General features: G+C 37.2%; 1 protein-coding gene and 1 pseudogene across 4 annotated transcripts in view; both read left to right on the top strand.

Annotated features, from left to right (window-relative positions):
• Positions 1-19,707, top strand: part of RRN3 (RRN3 homolog, RNA polymerase I transcription factor) — a 30,579-nt gene that overhangs the window by 7,815 nt on the left and 3,057 nt on the right. For 3 of the 4 annotated variants that reach the window (XM_036308734.1, XM_036308737.1, XM_036308736.1), the window contains 14 exons: positions 1,605-1,694; positions 1,801-1,930; positions 2,323-2,382; positions 2,694-2,757; positions 3,652-3,721; positions 5,334-5,432; positions 7,064-7,156; positions 7,926-8,064; positions 9,917-10,047; positions 11,121-11,251; positions 12,188-12,372; positions 14,934-15,042; positions 18,333-18,485; positions 19,567-19,654. In XM_036308734.1, coding sequence (XP_036164627.1) covers positions 1,605-1,694; positions 1,801-1,930; positions 2,323-2,382; positions 2,694-2,757; positions 3,652-3,721; positions 5,334-5,432; positions 7,064-7,156; positions 7,926-8,064; positions 9,917-10,047; positions 11,121-11,251; positions 12,188-12,372; positions 14,934-15,042; positions 18,333-18,485; positions 19,567-19,654 — 1,542 coding nt within the window. The remainder of the gene's footprint in view (positions 1-1,604; positions 1,695-1,800; positions 1,931-2,322; positions 2,383-2,693; positions 2,758-3,651; positions 3,722-5,333; positions 5,433-7,063; positions 7,157-7,925; positions 8,065-9,916; positions 10,048-11,120; positions 11,252-12,187; positions 12,373-14,933; positions 15,043-18,332; positions 18,486-19,566; positions 19,655-19,707) is intronic. The other variant, XM_036308735.1, reaches the window with a different exon arrangement.
• LOC118657219 lies at positions 8,307-8,451 on the top strand (annotated as a pseudogene).

Genomic DNA, 19,707 nt, shown 5'->3' with positions numbered 1-19,707 from the left:
TGTGAGAGATTAGGTGGAGCTTAAGCTTTGATCCAGACAGACAGGTTTAAATCTGATTCTTTATTGGCTTCTTGGTTGGGCAAGTTGCTTAGTAATCTCTCTTTTCCTGAACTGTAAATCCTTTTGCAGTGTTTGTAGGATTAGGGAAAGATATATGTATGGGATTGAGCACCATGCCTGGCACCTGGTGTGTTCTCACTAAATGATACTCCCTATAAAATAGTCTAAAACTGTAGGTACAACCCTGTCTTTTTTTTTTTTTTTAAATATATTTTATTGAGTTTTTACAGAGAGGAAAGGAAAGAGACAGAGAGTTAGAAACATCGACCAGCTGCCTCCTGCACACTCCCCACTGGGGATGTGCCCGCAACCAAGGTACATGCCCTTGACCGGAATTGAACCCGGGACCCTTCAGTCCGCAGGCCGACTCTCTATCCACTGAGCCAAACCGGTTTCAGCATAAACCCTGTCTTTTAATAGTGTATCACTCTAGGTCAGCCGTGGGCAAACTACAGCCCGCGGGCCGGATCCGGCCTGTTTGAAATGAATAAAACAAAACAAAAAAAAAGACCGTACCCTTTTATGTAATGATGTTTACTTTGAATTTATATTAGTTCACACAAACACTCCATCCATGCTTTTGTTCCGGCCCTCTGGTCCAGTTTAAGAACCCATTGTGGCCCTCGAGTCAAAAAGTTTGCCCACCCCTGCTCTAGCTACAACACTGTTAAGTCTGTTACTATAGGTACAACACTGTACTGCTTTTGTTTATTAGAGCTCTTTCTCTACTGAGTCTTAATCTGCATTTACCGTTTTCTTTAAAATATGGGGCTGTTAGTTTTTTTCTTGTGTATGTTGTATATAGGCATGAATATAAACTATGTTTTATGTAACTTGATACTATATTTTATTCATGGCTTCTTTTTCTTTTTTAAAATATATCCATGGGTTAAAGTTTAATTTAATTTTCAGACTTGTCAAAGATCTCTCTTTTTATTTAGCAGTTTTTTTCCCATGTCACTAAGAGTTGTGAACAATAATTTTATTCCCTGAAAGATATTTCATGGCGTAGTGGAATCATCATTAACATGTAACATATCTTGATTCATTTAAATCCAGTGTCAGATTGGTTTGAGAAAATTTTATATTTATTGATGACTCTAATTATAATCAGCTTAGACTGAATGTTATCAATATGCTTTCATGTCAGCATGAATATAGAGGAGATAGAGGTCCTTGTGGTCTTATAATATTTGAATATTTGAATCTGCAAGTCCCAGGTATCAAAGTTTGAGGGGTTTTCACTTTTTTAGGGCAAACAAAAGTGATGAGAAGGAAGTATTACATTTAATTCCCCCCATCCCCCTTGTAAAAATTACTACAAAATTTTTTTCTAAAATTGGAAAATTTATTGTAACATCTTTTTCCAGTTTGATACAAACTAAGAAATTTTCATCTCAATTTTGGCTTAAGTCCAAGTTTGTGACTTCTTTTTCTAATGTAAATATTATTGATAGGTGATTGGTGTAAGATAGATATCATCTTCTCTGATATTTTAGAGGATTTATGATTTTGAAAGTACTTTTTTTTTTGTTTAACTTAAGGATGACCAGATCATTAACTGGCTGTTAGAATTCCGCTCTTCTATTATGTACTTGACCAAAGACTTTGAGCAGCTTATCAATATTCTCTTGGTAAGTTCACCATTTATTTCACTGACTAGTATGTGATTCACTACTTTGAAATATTTATTGCATCAGTGAAATGCTTCTTTTGTCTTTCGATTCCTCCTGTCCCTAGAGATTGCAGTGGTTGAATAGAAGTCAGACAGTGGTGGAGGAGTATTTGGCTTTTCTTGGTAATCTGGTATCAGCACAGACTGTCTTCCTTAGACCATGTCTCAGCATGATTGCTTCTCATTTTGTACCTCGTAAGTGGTTCCTCTTTCCTTGCTTTGATTTTTCACTTTTAAAATATCTCTATTAAAATACTGCCTTCCAAATACACTTTGGAGATTGTGCCACCATTGATGATTCCAGAACACATGTTGGCAACAGTTCTGGTACATGTCTGTTCCCTGTACTGCAGAAATGTTTAGATTTGTTTGTCGCTGTGATTTTTATGGGTTGTAATTTACTTTAGTGAACTTCTGGCGAAGTCTTAGAAGTTAGGAATTTTTAGTTGTTTAAAAACTATAAAGTTACTTGACTTTTTTCTCCATATTATAAATTTAATCATTATGCTAGTTCAGATCATGGAAAAACCACTTTTTTATGTAGACCAATGACAGGAGAATAACATACTTTGTTTTTCCTTTAAAAGCCCGAGTGGTCATTAAGGAAGGTGACGTAGATGTTTCCGATTCTGATGATGAAGATGATAGTAAGTATAAAGTGGATTAAAGCAAAAATGCCTGCTGTGTCTTAGAGAATGCATGTTGAATCATAAAGTTTAATGGCAATCTTAATAGAACCTTTTCTTTATATTGAACACTAACATGCAATCAGTTGCCCTTAATGCATTACTTATATAATTAGTCCACTTATTCTTCATTGCTATGGAGAAAAATATTGAAATTATTATTTTGCTGGTAAATGATTCAGTTTTGGTTACAGGTGCTTTTAGCTTCCAATACATAATTTTTTAGTTTTCAATTTTACTTTGATGTTCATGCTCTCATTTTTTTATTGTAGATCTTCCTGCAAATTTTAACACTTGTCACAGGGCCTTGCAAATAATAGCAAGATATGTCCCATCGTGAGTATACTTTTGTTACTTATTTTGAGTCAAGAAAATTGCAGTCAATTAGTAAGAAACTAAAACTTGTTTATAGAAGCAAAATTCAAGTTGTGTGCTGCATGTTTTTTTGTATCCTGTTGCTATAACATCACATTCTAACAAAAAATGGCATTTTAGTTCTTTATTCACTGTCTTTATTTTTAAAACTTGCATGCATATTCCTCCTCCAACTTATGTATAATGGTTGGAATTTTGCTTTTATCTTTAGCAGATAAGATATCCAAAAATTTTCAGTGAGCGACCTCTCTGTTTTTGTGTCATGCCATTTGAATAAAAATTGCAGTTCTAAGAAAGCGCTTTTTTAAAAAATATATATTTTATTGATTTTTTACACAGAGGAAGGTAGAGGGATAGAGAGTTAGAAACATCGATGAGAGAGAAACATCGATCAGCTGCCTCCTGCACACTCCCTGCTGGGATGTGCCCACAACCAAGGTACATGCCCTTGACCGGAATCGAACCCTGGACCCTTGTGTCCGCAGGCTGACGCTCTATCCACTGAGCCAAGCCGGTCAGGGCCTAAGAAAGCTTTTAAGTTGTGTAGGTTTCTTTTGGAGGGGTAGACTTCAACTTCCCTCTAAGTTTATTTGCTTTTAAAAAGTCCAAGTTGTTAATTTGCTTTTATAGAAAAAAGAATTCCCCTTTATTATGCTGTTGATACCAAAGGTTATAGAAGTTTATTTTTCCATAAGTTACAGATTTTCTGTAAAGGCATGCATTAATTTTAAGTGCTAATTGCTTGAGGTAGGTGTTATTGTTTGCCTCCTGTATCCACATTTGCCCTTAGAATGGAAATGCTCCCTTCCAAGACAGCAGCTAACATGGATTGGTTGATTTTTTTTTTTTTTATAGGACACCGTGGTTTCTAATGCCAATACTGGTAGAAAAATTTCCATTTGTTCAAAAATCAGAGAGAACATTGGTAAGAAATATTTTCATGGGGAAAATAATCGAAAAATTGTTTTATGTGATTTGGTTTTAGGTGCTATTTAGATCTAAGAATTTGACTCAAATTTCTTTCTTAGCAAGTAACTGAGTATCCCCAGTGCCACTTTCTTTGATTCCTATGTGCAACTCAGGGGCCCATTTCAAAAATATCTGAATAGGCTTAATGATTTTACAGATAAAATTTACTAGAAGGTAATGGATCATATATTAGGAAATATGCCTTATTTGAACATGAAGACAGAGCCTTCTATAGGTGGATTCTGTTTACCTCTTCCTTTCCAAGTTTTAGGTCATCTGTGTTGTTTTCAATAGCTAATAGTGGTTCCCTTCTAAGCATAGATTACTTTTCCCTAAGTAAGCTATTACAAGCATTAAATATGGAGTTGATAAATTTTGCTAATGTTGTGATAGTCTGCTTCAAGTGGAATTATAAATCCTGTATCTCTTATGAACATAGATGCAGAAGTTCTCAACAAAGTAATTGAAACCTGAATCTAGCAAGAGATAAAAAGAATTGTGCACCTTGACCAAGAGAAATGTATTCTAGGAATACAAGATTGAATTAATACTCCAAATCAATTATAACCTACCATGTCAGTAGAATAAATAACAAAACCCACACAGATGCAGAAAAAGCTTTTAACAAACAGCACCTACTAGGATTGCTGTACTATAAAAAATTGAATAATAACAAGTAGTGGTCAAGATGTGGAGAAATCAGTACCCTGCACATTGCTGATGAGAATGGGAAATGGTGCAGCTGCTTTGGAAAACAGTCTGACAGTTCCTCAAAAAAACACAATTGCCACATGACCCAACATTTCCACTGCTGGGTATATACCCAAGACAAATGAAAGCATTTGTCCACACAAAACTTATGTGAATGTTCAAAGCAGCATCATTTATCATAGCAAAAATATGGAAACTGCTAAATGTTTTAAGTGATAAGCAAACAAAATGTGGGTGGTATGTCTACAGTGGAATATTACTTAGCAATTGAATAGCTTACTTGTTATAACGAGTGGACCTTGAAAACATGCTGAAAAACCACATAGTTTGAGATTTTACTCATATGAAATGTCTAGAATAGGTAAATTCATAGAGACAGAAAGTAGATTAGTGGTTACCAAAGGCTGGGGAGAGGTACTTTACTAAAAGATAACAGGGTTTATTTTAGGGTGATGAAAATGTTCTACAATTGATTATGGTGATGGTTGCGCAATTTTGAATATACTAAAAACCTTTGAACTGTACATTTTAAGTGGGTCAATTGTATATGAACTATATATGTATGTATATATATATATATATATATATATCTCAAAAACCTATTTTAAAAACACTGTAGAAATATGGCAAATTACAAATTAATTTTATTGGTGGTAATTTGATTAATTATACCAAATTGGCAACAGGCTACTCCACTGTATACAGGCAGAAACTGAATATATAAACAGTATAGTTTCTATGTTACCAGATAGTCTGTTTTTTCTATTTAAGTAACTGGAAATAAAGATTGTGTAATTGATGCTTTCTTACATAACTGAAACATTCTCTGTTGAAATGTTTATTTTTTCATATTTTAGGAATGTTATGTTCATAACTTACTAAGAATTAGTGTGTATTTTCCAACCTTGAGGCATGAAATTCTGGAGCTTGTCATTGAAAAGCTACTCAAGTTGGATGTAAGTATTTAATAATATGTTTTTCTCTTTGATCTTTCTTTATTAAATATATTTGTTATAATCATAATATGTAAAACAATCGTAGCAGCAATGGAAAAGAATCCATAGTTCTACTTTTGTTTCATTTCTTTGTACATTTCTTGAAATTCATCCAGGTGCTGGGGGTTATAGACAGTCCCATTCTCATGGTTGGGGCACATGGCATTAATTAGTTACACCAATATAAAAATGTTGAGGTAAAGGCTATGAGTGGAACACACACATTGCTATGACCTGGGAAATCTGATGTAATCAGGAGTCAGGAAAGCATTTAAAGAGGCCTACAATAAGGTGCAATAGGGATGAAAGAAAGTGGTGAGTTCTCTTGACATTGTGGAAGAAAGGTGACCTAGTCCTTGAGACTGAGTAGGAAGTGGAGAAGTAGGGGTTAAAGAAAAGAATCCTTCAAAGGTAGCTCACTGTGGAATAGAATCATAAGGAAGTCATAAGGAAGTTTGAAGATGAGTTCCATTTTGGATGGATTGAGGTGTGCAGGTGGGAAGCTGGCAGGTGAATACTCTCCAAGCAGCTGTAGATGCAGGTAGGGGAGAGTACAAACCTGTGGAATGATGCAGTTTAGGCTAGGAGAGAGGAAGTATGATTGGAAGTGGGAGGAAAACCAAGAGTGTGGCTGTGTGGGGAGGATTTGGAAGAAGGAAGGGTTTGGTCAACAGCATGAAATATAGCTGACATTTTTAAGGAGAATGAGGAAAGCTAAAGTCCTTGGATTTGGTGATTGGGGGGTAATCTGTTGCTTTGTCAAAGTGGAGGGGGACATTGCATTTTAGAGAATGTGGATGGTTAGGAAGTGAAATTGTTAAGAGATCTCAGTGAGGGTTTGTGGTGTAAAGAAAGGATGAGGCAGGGGGTGAGAGGCAAGGGTGTTAGCATAGGGGAGACTTGAGATTTGTGGATTGAAGAGATGAGTTGGTGGAGGAGAACATTGATCCTGCAGGGGAGAAGAAGGCTTAATGAGGCAAGTCTAGCAAGTGCTGGATGTTAGGCAGGCTTCCCCAGTGCTCACTTAGAGTTAACCTCTGCCCAACTGCATCCATAATCTTTCTGAAATCTTATCTGATCTATACTTACGGTGCATTTAGAAAGAAGGTCATGTTTAGATAGTAATAAAGGCATGATTTGAATGATATTTTAAAAAGATATTTGAAGGGTTACATAACAAAATGAATATTCATAATTCAAATTTAACTTGCATTTTATCGTTTTTCTGCTCAGTAAATCGATGATATGCTTCTCATACATATACAACATGTATGTGAGTACCTTGTGTATAGTACGAGTTAGAATAGATACTGAGTTTGTTGAAGCTATCCAAATTTAGACTAATACACCAGAGTTCATGCTGATATACCATAGACTTATCATGCTGATAAGTATATGGTAAAAGGAGCTTGATTTATGATCTTATAAATTCCTTCATGACCCAAACCAATTTATAGATTTGCACCTTAATTATGTAAAGAGTTACAGTGCTAATCTGGACACCTTTACGGTATATATACCAAATGAATTTTCAGTTCCCAAATAATGTATTTTAAATGTTTTCTTTTCTTTTTTTCTTTGTTATAATGTAGGTGAATGCATCCCGGCAGGATATTGAAGATGCTGAGGAAATAGCAGCTCAAACTGGTAGTGGAACAGATGCCACAGAAGGACTGTTTAATATGGTCAGCATTTATTAGTAAAAGCAGGCAGACCTGGCTATATAAGTCCAGAGGGAGGGAAGAGACAGCTAATGGCATACCATCTCCTTCAAGGCTTTAGTTTAAAACAGTAGTTCAGCAAACCTGAAAGTGATTTTTTTTTTTTTTGGAAGTGATTTCTTAAATGAAGTAATTTGCTTCCATGTTGCTTACTGCAACATGTTGGTTTATTTCCAAGGTTTTAATTTGGGTTTGGGAAAGCATGCTTCGCTTTCATTCTGTTTATGTTTGTTTTTGTGACCACATTATTATTGGCGAGGGAGTGAAAAATAGACTATCATATCAGTTTACTAGTAATTTTTATATTTCATAAGTTGTATACCTTAATGCAGTATTTCTCTACCTGGGAAAATGTCTTAAGTTGGGTTCACTGGGAGGAGAGCCTGAGATGGGGATTCAGGTGTCCTTGGACAAGGGTGTGAGGAAGCAGAAAAGGGCAGAGGGAAAGGACCTAGTGGGTGCCGGGAGGTGGGAGCGTCTGTGATGTTTGCATGGTCACGCCCTATGAGGGTCTTCTAGATGAGAATCAGAGGCTGGTCTCTGAACTTGTGCTTTTATTTTGAATTTCACAATTGGTTCTGATTCACACCTCTGATTGAGAGTCCCTGCCTGGAATGGTATATATGTATTTTCTTTGTTTTATCTTTTAAAGGAAATAATCGCCTCTAACAATTTTCTCACTAAACTACTTTTCCTGAATTTTTAAATGTCAACTTTTACATTATCTTTAAAGGATGAAGACGAAGTACTTGAAAATGAAACAAAGGCTGACCCTGAAAGGCTCAATCAGATGTCACATCCTGTCGCCGAACGCCTGGACATCCTGCTGTCTTTACTTTTGTCCTACATTAAGGATGTTTGCTATGTAGATGGTAACAACCTATAATAGTCACAATAGCTACTGTTTGTTGAACACCTACTATGCACCTGGCTCTGTGCTGATAAAAATCCTGTAAAAATCACTATTTTGAACCTGAGGAAAAGAAGGTTTAGAGAGATGAAGTTACTTGCCAATATAACATAGCTTGGAAATGGTATCACTGGGATTCAGGCTCAGTTATATGCCTTCAGAGCCCTTAATCTTTTCACTGACTGTTGTGTTAAAAGATTTTATATCCCCTGGCAATGGGCAAGGAGACACCTGATTGGTGTTGTTGCTCTTACATCAATCAGGGGCAGAGCAGACATGCAGTCCTTAGTTCATCCTAGCTTGATGCCTGTCTTGGTGGCCAGAGCTGTTTCATGCCTGAGGCACATTAAAAAATAAAGATGATATATTGGCACTTGGTCAATTTTACGTGGAGATAAGAGTACTCTCAAATTGTTCAAGACATTTAAGAATGGTATAGTAGACATTGATATATGGTGCTTGGTGTTACGTACTGAGTTAGAGGGTCTTGGTACTGAAGAGGACAAATCAATATGGTTTTTGTCCTCATGGAACTTTTAGTCTAGAGCAGTGATGGCGAACCTCTGACACGCGTGAACCTCTGACACGTGAACTCATTTTTTTGGTTGATTTTTCTTTGTTAAATGGCATTTAAATAGCCGAAACCAGTTTGGCTCAGTGGATAGAGCGTCGGCCTGCGGACTGAAAGGTCCCAGGTTCGATTCCGGTCAAGGGCATGTACCTGGGTTGCGGGCATATCCCCAGTAGGAGATGTGCAGGAGGCAGCTGATCGATGTTTCTAACTCTATCTCTCTCCCTTCCTCTCTGTAAAAAATCAATAAAATATATATATTTTTTAAAAAAGGCATTTAAATATAGAAAATAAATATCAAAAATATAAGTCTTTGTTTTACTATGGTTGCAAATATCAAAAAATTTCTATAAGTGACACGGCACCAGAGTTAAGTTAGGGTTTTTCAAAATGCTGACACGCCGAGCTCAAAAGGTTCGCCATCACTGGTCTAGAGGCTTTGCTGTAAAAACAGAATTATTTTTCATTCTCATTATTTAGATTTAAGAGTGAAACTCAGCCACTCAGAATAAAACTTGAATCTGAGTTGACTAAGTTACTGTTTTAACTTTTTACTGTTATAAAAATAATACATGTAGACTAGAGAAAATTTGGAGACTATAGGAAAGGATTTTTAAAAGGCATTTTAAATGGCTACATTCCTAGTATTCAAAAAACTTATAAGCATTTTGATAAATGCTTTTTTCTTTGTGTATATATATATATGAATATTTTTTTTGGTGGCTTTGGGGGTCACACTGTATGTAGTATTTCATAATCTGCCCTTCTCACCTATTGTGAACCTTTTCTCATACCATTCCCTGTTCTTTTAAAATAGTTGCTATTGATTATAGAGATTTAACTGATCTCTTTTACCCCCACTCTTTTTATGTCATTACGAATAACAGTGTAATGAACATTTTTGTACATTATCATTGTCATTTGCTTTAATATGTTCCTAGCAGTAGAATTACTGGGATAAAGGACTTCTGCCCCATGAATTGTAAAATTGCCTTTTACAAGGGTTCACATTGTGGCATCAGAGCAGTATGTGTGAGGTGAGGCCCTGCTTCTTGCCAGAGCTGGGTTATTGCACTTGAGAAGGAAAATTTGTGCAAAACAAAAATGTCATTTTGTTTTAATCATAGCTTAATGGATGATGTATTTCTTAATGGTATTTTTTTCTTAATAAAATTTGGTAAATGAAACCGACAGTTTGAAAATAATGTACTCATAAAACTGAAATGCCATATTTTCTCTGTAGGTAAGATTGATATCAACAAAACGAAGGATTTATATCGAGAGCTCATAATTATTTTTGACAAACTCCTGTTGCCCACCCATGCCTCCTGCCATGTTCAGTTTTTCATGTTTTATCTCTGTAGCTTTAAATTGGTGAGTATGTCATTAACATTACCATAGCTTATTTTATTCTTGCCCACGTTTTCCCTTAAAAGCGGGGGTGGAGGGGGTAGGGAAGGGAGATCATGAGGTGTTTCTTTTTTGTGGGTTCATTTTACAAGTACCGTTAATAAAGTACATGCCCTTAAATGTGTGGAAAAGAGCAGAGCAGAGGGCATTGTTATTGCTGCTTTCCAGCTCAGCCAAGTGCTCTGAAAACATCATCCTGCCTTTGGTCCACTAGGTGGTGTGCTTCCCTTCAAGTCCAGCCTTGATTAAAATCTCAGATGGAATATTTAACTTTTTTATTTTTTAATCTCTCTTAGTTGATCCTGTGTAGCCCAAACCAACTCTTTAATCTATATTTTACAACTTTAGGGTTAGGTTTTCTATTTTGGGGAAAAAAAATGACTGGAAGATTCTACTCATTTGCAATTATTTTGTCGCTTTCTAGAACAATCATCAGCAGGGTATTGTCATGGGTAAGAAGGTTAAAGTCAGTCAAAGTAGAGGTTAATCGTTTTTGAAAAGAGCTATTTGGAAGAAATTGGAGGTTGCATCCTTTGTTAAAAAGAAGCTTACTCAGTCTTTTTCTGTGATTAGCATAATTAGTCAAGTAACTGCACATACTGGTGAAGTTCAATACATGCAGTCAAACACTGGAAGGTTACTTTGGACTCTGAAAGGTCCTGCAGAAGGGGTTTCCATGTGCATGTGGATTATTGCTGGTTTCCAGTTCTTGCCAAAAGTCAGGATCACTTTGTAGAGCTTTTAAAATAGGTGATTGCAAAGTCCTGTCACAAACCTACTGAATCTGTTAGGTTGATTTTGATGCTTAGCTTGTTTTGGGATCCATTGGATTATTTAATGCTTGGGGACCCTTTGGTTTTTAATACTATCTCAAGGTGTTTTAAAAATAACCATGCCAACAGTATTCATTATTTATCTAGCGATATAACTGAGGTACTAGAACTTTCCCACATTGGTGAGTTAAAATCTTAGAATTCTGATAACTAGAATATCTTAAGCATTCAAAAAGATCAGACCAACACCTTCTTTTGTTATAGGGATTCGCAGAAGCATTTTTGGAACATCTCTGGAAGAAATTGCAGGATCCGAATAATCCTGCCATCATCAGGCAAGCTGCTGCAAATTATATTGGAAGCCTTTTGGCAAGAGCTAAATTTATTCCTCTTATGTAAGTAACCTAATTTTTCCAAGTGTTTTTTTTTATATCATGCTTTAAAAGATGAGAGCATTCTCTTAAGTCAGAGAAATATCTGCCTTACGTTTTTGGTCTCTCTTTAAAAGTGAAAAAATCTGTTCCCCCACTCCTGCAAAATGTTTATATTTCCAAGAGGCAGTTTCCAAATAAAATATTTCCTTTTATATATGTAAAACCTCATATGTAAAGCTCTCTGTTTAGTATGGCTGTACTTGAACATGAAGATCCATTTGTCTCCATGGATAGTGTGCAGTGTTGTATACTATTTCGATTCTTTTTATAGGTTTGTCATTTTTTCATTTGCATTCTGAATCAATTATGTCTGTTAAAGCTGAAGAAAAATTCCTTATAAAGGTAACAGAAAAATCTATGTAGGAGGCCAGCTCTAAGCTTATTTCTTCCAGTGATCCAGGATGATACTTTGGGCAAGGGTGCTGTTAAAGACCCTTTCTCAACAACTACAGCTATTTGGCCATTCTGTCCTAAATTGTTGACACAGGGCTTCATTAAAACCCCATAGGGAATGGTGAAATCATCCAGACTTGCTCTTTCTTTATAAGCTGTTAGTAAACACCCTCTATTCTTTGGCCGAATCTCTCTAAGAGGGCTGGGGGTGGGGGTGGGGTGGGGGTGGAGGGGGCATTGGAGAAGCTTTTCTGTGTTGATGATGAGAAACTGGTTTCCATCCCATCCCTTGGGACTTCCAGGGTTCTTAGGGCCTGCCATTGTCCCCCCACCCCCACCCTGCATTTCCTTCGTTAGCTTTTCCTCTGTGCCCCTGGCTGATATATAAAGAAGCCTAATGATTGACTTTTCTTAGTTTGCATTGAGAGGCATTGTATTTTCTATCACTAGTTTTGTTTTTTTTATGAAGCCAGTGGATTTGACTTGAATTTTTCTTCTCTCTAGTACTGTAAAATCATGCCTAGATCTTTTGGTTAATTGGCTGCACATATACCTTAATAACCAGGATTCAGGAACAAAGGCATTTTGTGATGTTGCTCTACATGGACCATTTTACTCAGCCTGCCAAGCTGTGTTCTACACTTGTGTTTTTAGACATAAGCAGCTTTTAAGTGGAAACCTGAAGGAAGGTCAGTGATGTGGGATTGATGGATGTGAACTGGATTTTTCTGTGTACTAGTCACCCTTTAGAATGCAGATTTGTTACTTTTTTGAATATTGTTGAAAATGCTGGAGTCAGAAAACTGCACAGGCCCACAAACTTTTAGAAATTATTTCAAGCAGCATATAAGCCCCTAACACCTCCTTAAGCCTCCTCTTAACAGTTGATGCATTTGCGGTTGAGAACCTCTGCTTTAGAGGGTGGCATCGAGAGTAATGTCAGATGTCAAGCTGCTCTTCTTCAGAGGTGAGGCCAAGCACTTGCACTGGGCCAGCACCTTCCTCAGAGCTTCCTGCGTACCCCCTTGTCCCTGTGAAGGACAGGTGTCATTCCACTTCACAGAAGACACCAAAGCACAGGGAAGTAATTTATTGGCAGGATTAGAAATTGAAACCAGGTGAGGATGGCTGTAAAGCTGTGATCATAATGATTATGCACCTTTATTTAAAGACTTGGGTAAATTTACTGTTTTTCAATTTTGCTAATTTCTAAGGGTTTATTATTTTAATTTCTAAGGGTTAATTATTTAAATCTACCAGAAGCTTGTGTTTTTTTTGGGGGGGGTTGTTTTAAATTTTAGTTGAAGACAGTCCCTGATAGCGATATCAGTTAAACAAAACAATTTAAATTTTTTGTTTTACTGTGATGAATAATTCAAATAGTTTAATAGTCTGTTTCCTCTAAACTGGAGTTTCTTAAGCTCTGCACTTATATTTGGGCTGGATAATTTTGTGTTGTGGAGGCTGCCTTTGCATTGTAGAATGGTTAGCAGCTGCCTCCTCACCTTCTACCCACTAGATGGCACTAGCACCTCTCCCCAATCCTGTCCTCTGTTGTGACAAAACTCTCCAGACACTGCCAGATGTCCTCTAGGGGCACAATTGCCTTGAGTTGAGAACCACAGCTCTAAACCGGAACTTGTATGTGTTGTGTTGTGTGTGTGCATTATATATATTTACTTACATCCTGAATACTTCTGAAAAGATGTGGGGTTTAAAAATTAATTGTATGAACTAGTGATAGGACAAGGCTTTATCACAAGGTAAGTAAAATCTCTGTTTTTTTGTGTGAATAAGTGGTAAGATTTTTGGTTAAAGAGTATTTCTTCTAAGCCATACCATCTCATTTAAAAAGTTTTTGATTGACTGATTGATTTGAGATAGAAACAACAATCTGTTGTTCTACTTATTTATGCATTCATTGGTTGATTCTTGTTTATGCCCTGACCAGGGATCAAACCCTCAACCTGACATCCCATTTTTAGTCATTTTTATCAAGATATACATCAAAGAACCTTCTAACAAAGTATACTTAAGCACAAGTTTGTTTGCTTGCCTCTTAAAATAGGTATGGTATCTTTCTTTTACTAATACAGGAGAGAAGTATATTTATTAGTTTCAGGACAGTGAAATATAATTTTTCCTTCTACATCCATAGTTTTCTTGTTTTTGAAAAAATAATGTGTAATACAAACAACTAATGCACGTTCAAAAACATGGTCAATTTTACTAGTAATATAAGACATGCACATCTTACAAGATTGTTTTTTGATTGCTTGTCAGATTGACTATACACACACACACACACACACACACAATATATGGAATTCAGGAAGGAGAAATTTCCACACACTACAGGGATTGGAGACTCACCGTGTTGCCTGAACTTTTTAATGATTTCATGATTGTTAGCTGAAATCAAATCATATGGTCTTTAAACTCAGCATATGCTGTGCTTACATATCTGTGAATTTCAAGTTGCCATACAAGCTTATAGCCCAATAGGAATGTGTGCTTACTTTGAAGTCCTGGGTCTTTAAAAGAATAAACAGCCCTGGCCAGTTGCTCAGTGGTTAGTGTCAACCTGCAGACGGAAGGGTTGAGTTCGATTCCGGGTCAAGGGCACGTACTTTGGTTGCAGGTTCCCAGCCCTGGTAGAGGCGCATAGAGGAGGCAGCTAGTCAGCAACTAATAGATGTGTCTCACATTGATGTTTCTCTCCCCCTGCCCCCCCCAATATTTCTAGAAATCAATGGAAAAAAATATCCTAGGGTGAGGATTTAAAAAAAGAAGAATAATAATAAACAGTTTTCTTTAGAAAAATTGTTTCAGTCATAAATGAATGTGCTTAAGCCTAATGACACTCTCTGGGCTCCACATTGTATGACTATCTACATGGACCTTTATTTTATTATTTATTTTAAAATATATTTTTATTATTTCAGGGAGGGAGGGGGAGAGAAAAAGAGAGAGAGAGAGAGAGAGAGAGAGAGAGAGAGAGAGAGAGAAAGAGAAAGAGAGAAAGAAACATCATTGATGGGGATTAAACCCACCCTGGGCATGTGTCCTGACCTGGTTCATAGGTCAATGCTCAACCACTGAGCCATGCCGGCCGGGCTACATGGACCTTTATTTAAAGCAATTTCACAACTAACGTTTAAGTCATTTTTTTAACCCATGAAAAAAATCTGTGCTGTTTTAAGACTGTAGTTTTTGTAACTTTTAAATTTTTTTTTGTTTTTAATCAAAGGTTTGAGGTACCTTCAAAGTCTGAATTTTGAACGTATAGTGATGAGTCAACTAAATCCTCTGAAGATTTGCCTGCCCTCAGTAGTTAACTTTTTTGCTGCAATTACAAGGTAAGTTATTTGTACTTTATTTTATTTTAAATTTTGTTTTATTGTTTAAAGTATTACAAAGAGTATTATATATGACTTTTTTTTTTCCCCTTGACCTTCCCCTGGCTTCCCCTACCCCCCAGTGTCTGTGTCCATTGGTTATGCTTATATGCATGCATACAAGTCCTTTAGTTGATCTCTTACCACCCCCTGCAACCCTCCCTGGCCTTCCCGTTGTAGTTTGACAGTCTGTTCGATGCTGCTCTGCCTCTGTATCTATTTTTGTTTTTAATTTATTTTATGGATTTCAGAGAGGAAGGGAGAGGGAGAGAGAGAAACATCAATGATGAGAGAGAATCACTGATCGGCTGCCTCCTGCACACCCCACCTGGGGATCAAGCTCGCAACCTGGGCACGTGCCCTTGACTGGAATCGAACCTGGGACCCTTCAGTCCGCAGGCCAACGCTCTATCCACTGAGCCAAACCAGCTAGGGCTGTATCTATTTTTGTTCATCGGTTTATAATGGTCTTTATTATCCATAAATGAGTGAGATCATGTGGTATTTTTCTTTCATTGACTGGCTTATTTCACTTAGCATAATGCTCTCCAGTTCCATCCATGCTGTTGCAAATGGTAAGAATTCCTTCTTTTTTACAGCAGCATAGTATTCCATTGTGTAGATGTACCACAGTTTTCTAATCCATTCATCTGCTGATGGGCACTTAGGCTGTTTCCAAATCTTAGCTATGGTAAATTGTGCTGCTATGAACATAGAGATGCAGATATCCTTTCTGATTGGTGTTTCTGATTTCTTGGGATATATTCCTTGCAGTGGGATCAATGGGTCAAATAGGAGTTCCATTTTTAACTTTTTGAGGAAACTTCATACTGTCTTCCATAGTGGCTGCACCAGTCTGCATCCTCTTCTGCACTTGTTTGTTGATTTGTTGATGATAGCCATTCTGACAGGTGTGAAATGGTACCTCATTGTTGTTTTGATATTTGTACTTTATTGGTGGAAGTTATTTACACGTAAATTTATATTAGTACTAGAGGCCTGATGCACGAAAATTCATGCAAGAGTAGCCCCCCACCCCCACCCCCCCACCCCCGCTGGCACCGGGACCCGGGTTTCCTTCCTCCAGCAGCCGGCAGGCACCTGGGACCTGGGTGGCTTCGCTCTGGCCCCAGCTTCATCCTGAAAGACCTCTGGTCTAATTAGCATATTACCCTTTTATTATTATAGATTGGTATTATAAAATTCCATTACATTTCTGTGAAACTGCCGTAACCGGTTTGGCTCAGTGGATAGATAAATCTCCAACAATAGGGGACTGGTTTAATGAGGGACTGTATTATCTCAGGCCTTGTAGCTACAACTAATGCATAATTTTATTGTGTGCCTGGTACAGTTTTATGTGCTTTACATAGAACTTACTGAAACTTTGCACAAGCCTATGAGTATAATATTAACCTGTTTATAAATAGGAAGATGGAGGCACAGAGAGATTAAATTACTTCTGTGAAGTCAGAGCTAGACGGGGGCAGACCTATGATTTGAATGCAGGCAGTCTGGCTCCTTTGTAAGTAAGCATTTACTGAATTATTCTGCCTCATATAGACACTGAATTGGAGACCTTGGGCATTTAATCAGCATATTCAGGACAGGATCGTAGCTTAAAATCTTCAACAGATAAGAGTCTCTGCTATTATAAGAAAAAGAATTCATCCCTCAGTCCTTTTAGACAACTTTCTACTTTCATTCAGCAATCTTATTTTCCTTTGCTGGATATCTAGTTCGAGGTTTTCTTTCTCCTGAGATCTCAAAAATGGTAAAGAATTAAAAGAAGTAAAGAGACCAACAAGGAATAGTGTTTAGTGGGTGAAAGGTTCCTGGGAAAACAGGAAGGGTAAGGACAGATGAAGCAAAGCAGCAGCAGCTGCCCCCTAGAACAGTGATGGCGAACCTATGACACGCCTGTCAGAGGTGACACGCGAACTCATATTTTTGGTTGATTTTCCTTTGTTAAATGGCATTTAAATATATAAAATAAATATAAGAAATATAAATCTTTGCTTTACTATGGTTGCAAATATCTAAAAATTTCTATATGTGACACGGCACCAGAGTTAAGTTAGGGTTTTTCAAAATGCTGACACGCCAAGCTCAAAAGGTTCGCCATCACTGCCCTAGAATATTCTCATGGTAGGGAGTACGGATTGCCGTGGATGAGCACACTGGTCAGAGAGGCTCTAGATTTGGGTTGGGATTAGCAATAGAGGTTAAGAGTGAGGTGTGATGCTAAGAGAAGAGATTGAAATAAAGTTCTGTGTTCAGGAATTTATGTATCATCTGTAGCTCCTGCTTTTGCTTACTTGATGGTTTTAAGATTCATTGTCAACTCATACATCTGTGTAATGTCCTATTGATTTTTTAAAATTGAGTCCTTGTTGTTAAGCTGTTACTTTTTCAGTATCGGTAACAGCAGCTTAGAGACATGGCTGTATGTGTGTGCTGGTACAAAGGCACACGCTTCCTGTCACCCAGACATGCAGCTGCTGGGTTGTAGGAGACGCACATTGTGAACTTGACCAGATATTGCACACGGTATTCCAGCATCGTTTTGCCAATTTACCCTCCCACCAGGAATAGAGAGTCGAATGTGATCCTTGGCTACTAGAACAGAAATAAATGTATGTCACTTAGCATTACAATAGTGACCTGAGAATCAGAGATGACCTGAATGAATACTGTGGATAGGAGGGTAGGAGGTAGAGGATAGCAGATGTGAGCTAAATCCTTATCTCAGAGAATCCATCTGATAATGATTCAAGTTGCCAAGTCATATGGAGGTAACCAGAACTGACAATACAGTGGTCTTGTTGTTTTTTTTTCTCATGAGTTCTTCAATATATTTAACTGTTTTTATTCACTATGCCTATTCCTTTCTTTACCATTTTCTGAGATTGTGACTTAGTCATCCTCTTTCACTACTGTTCTAATTTCTTCAAAATCAAGTTTCCGTATCATCAAATACTATCTCTTATTAGTAAATACTGAATCCCTTTTTACCAACCCCTAATTCTCTTACAAACAATAAAAATAAATAAGTAAAGACAGCTATATACCTTGCAAACTAGGAAAGTTTTCCCTAAAAGCATCACTTTCTGCTTTATGTTCTTTTTTTCTTGCACTTCTTATGTTCGGCAGTATCTATGTGGTCAGTATAGTTATCAGGCATGAACAGGCATGTTCACGCAGAGTAATTCGAGCATGCTAATGCCTCTGTCGTTTTTCTTGTTCCATAGTAAATACCAGCTAGTCTTCTGCTACACTATCATTGAGAGGAACAATCGCCAGATGCTACCAGTTATAAGGAGTACAGCTGGAGGGGACTCGGTGCAAACCTGCACAAACCCACTTGACACCTTCTTCCCCTTCGATCCTTGTGTGCTTAAGAGGTAGGTACTCTTAACACAGTCAGCCTATCAGTGTGAATTTAAATGTATTGTGTATTTGCTTTTTCCAAGATTGGGATGTAGAGTTTCTTTGTCATACGTGGCCGGCCATTTCTAGCCGTTTGTAAAGCCATGGTCACCTTGCACATGTTTCACAGGCCAAGCAGAGAATGCCTGTTAGAGACTGCTGAGTGTCATAGCACACTAAGGTTTGCAGATCTTTGCCCCATTAGGAACCCAGGTTTTACAACAAGGGTTTTTGGTTTATTTTTGTTTTCCTTTAATCCTGTTGGTTTAAACATATAAGGTGTCCCAATAGGGAGGATGCTGTCTTTTCATGGCTCATAATTTTCTGCCAGTGACTTGTTTTTTCCTCTAGAGACCACAGGCTAAAAAAAGCCAAGAGAGTTATGTTGATGGATAATCCTGGAAAACCACCAAGCCAGTCTTAACTTTGTATTTGTATAAGGAAGCAGAATTTTTGCTTTATTGTTTACCCTTATCTGAGGATATTTTTTCTATTGATTATTAGAGTGGCACAGGGGGCAGAGAAAGAGAGAGAGATATCAATTGGTTGCTTTTCCAACCCAGCCCAGGGATTGAACCGATAGCCCAGGTATGTGCCCTTGACCGGGAATTGAACCTGCTACTCTTTGGTGTGTGGGCTGATGCTCTAATCACTGAGTCACACCACCCAGGGCCAGATAGTCCTTTCCCCAGACTTATTTTTAGTAAATTGCTATAAGAATATAAAAAAGGAAGTTCCAGAATAATATAATTTTCTTTCTATTTGGACACATTATAACTCATTGTTAGCCTGTGCAAAGTTGAGAAACAATTATACTTGAGAAATAATTACACTTGATAAAGAAAGAAAGATCTCCATCTGTATGAGTTGATGAACTCTTACAAAGAAGAGACCACATTAGTTACAGTTCTTATATAGAGTATTTTTTTGACACTTATTATTTGAGCCATAATTTTCACTTTATTTCGGGTACTAGGTCTTGTGAAAGAAGAGCTAAATATGTTCTGACCTTCACTGTAGTATTTAACTTGATTTGTGAAATTTCTTTGTTGACAGGTCAAAGAAATTCATTGATCCAATTTATCAGATATGGGAAGACATAAGTGCAGACGAGCTTCAGGAGTTTAAGAAACCCATTAACAAGGTAAATTTGTGATTCGACATGCTTTTTGGGGATCTCCTGTGTGGTTGCAGATC

This window comes from Myotis myotis, unplaced genomic scaffold (assembly GCF_014108235.1).
Source record: "Myotis myotis isolate mMyoMyo1 unplaced genomic scaffold, mMyoMyo1.p scaffold_m19_p_5, whole genome shotgun sequence".
Lineage (NCBI taxonomy): Eukaryota > Metazoa > Chordata > Mammalia > Chiroptera > Vespertilionidae > Myotis > Myotis myotis.
The sequence above is the reverse complement of the archived record's forward strand: the minus strand, read 5'-3'. Positions and strand labels throughout refer to the sequence as shown.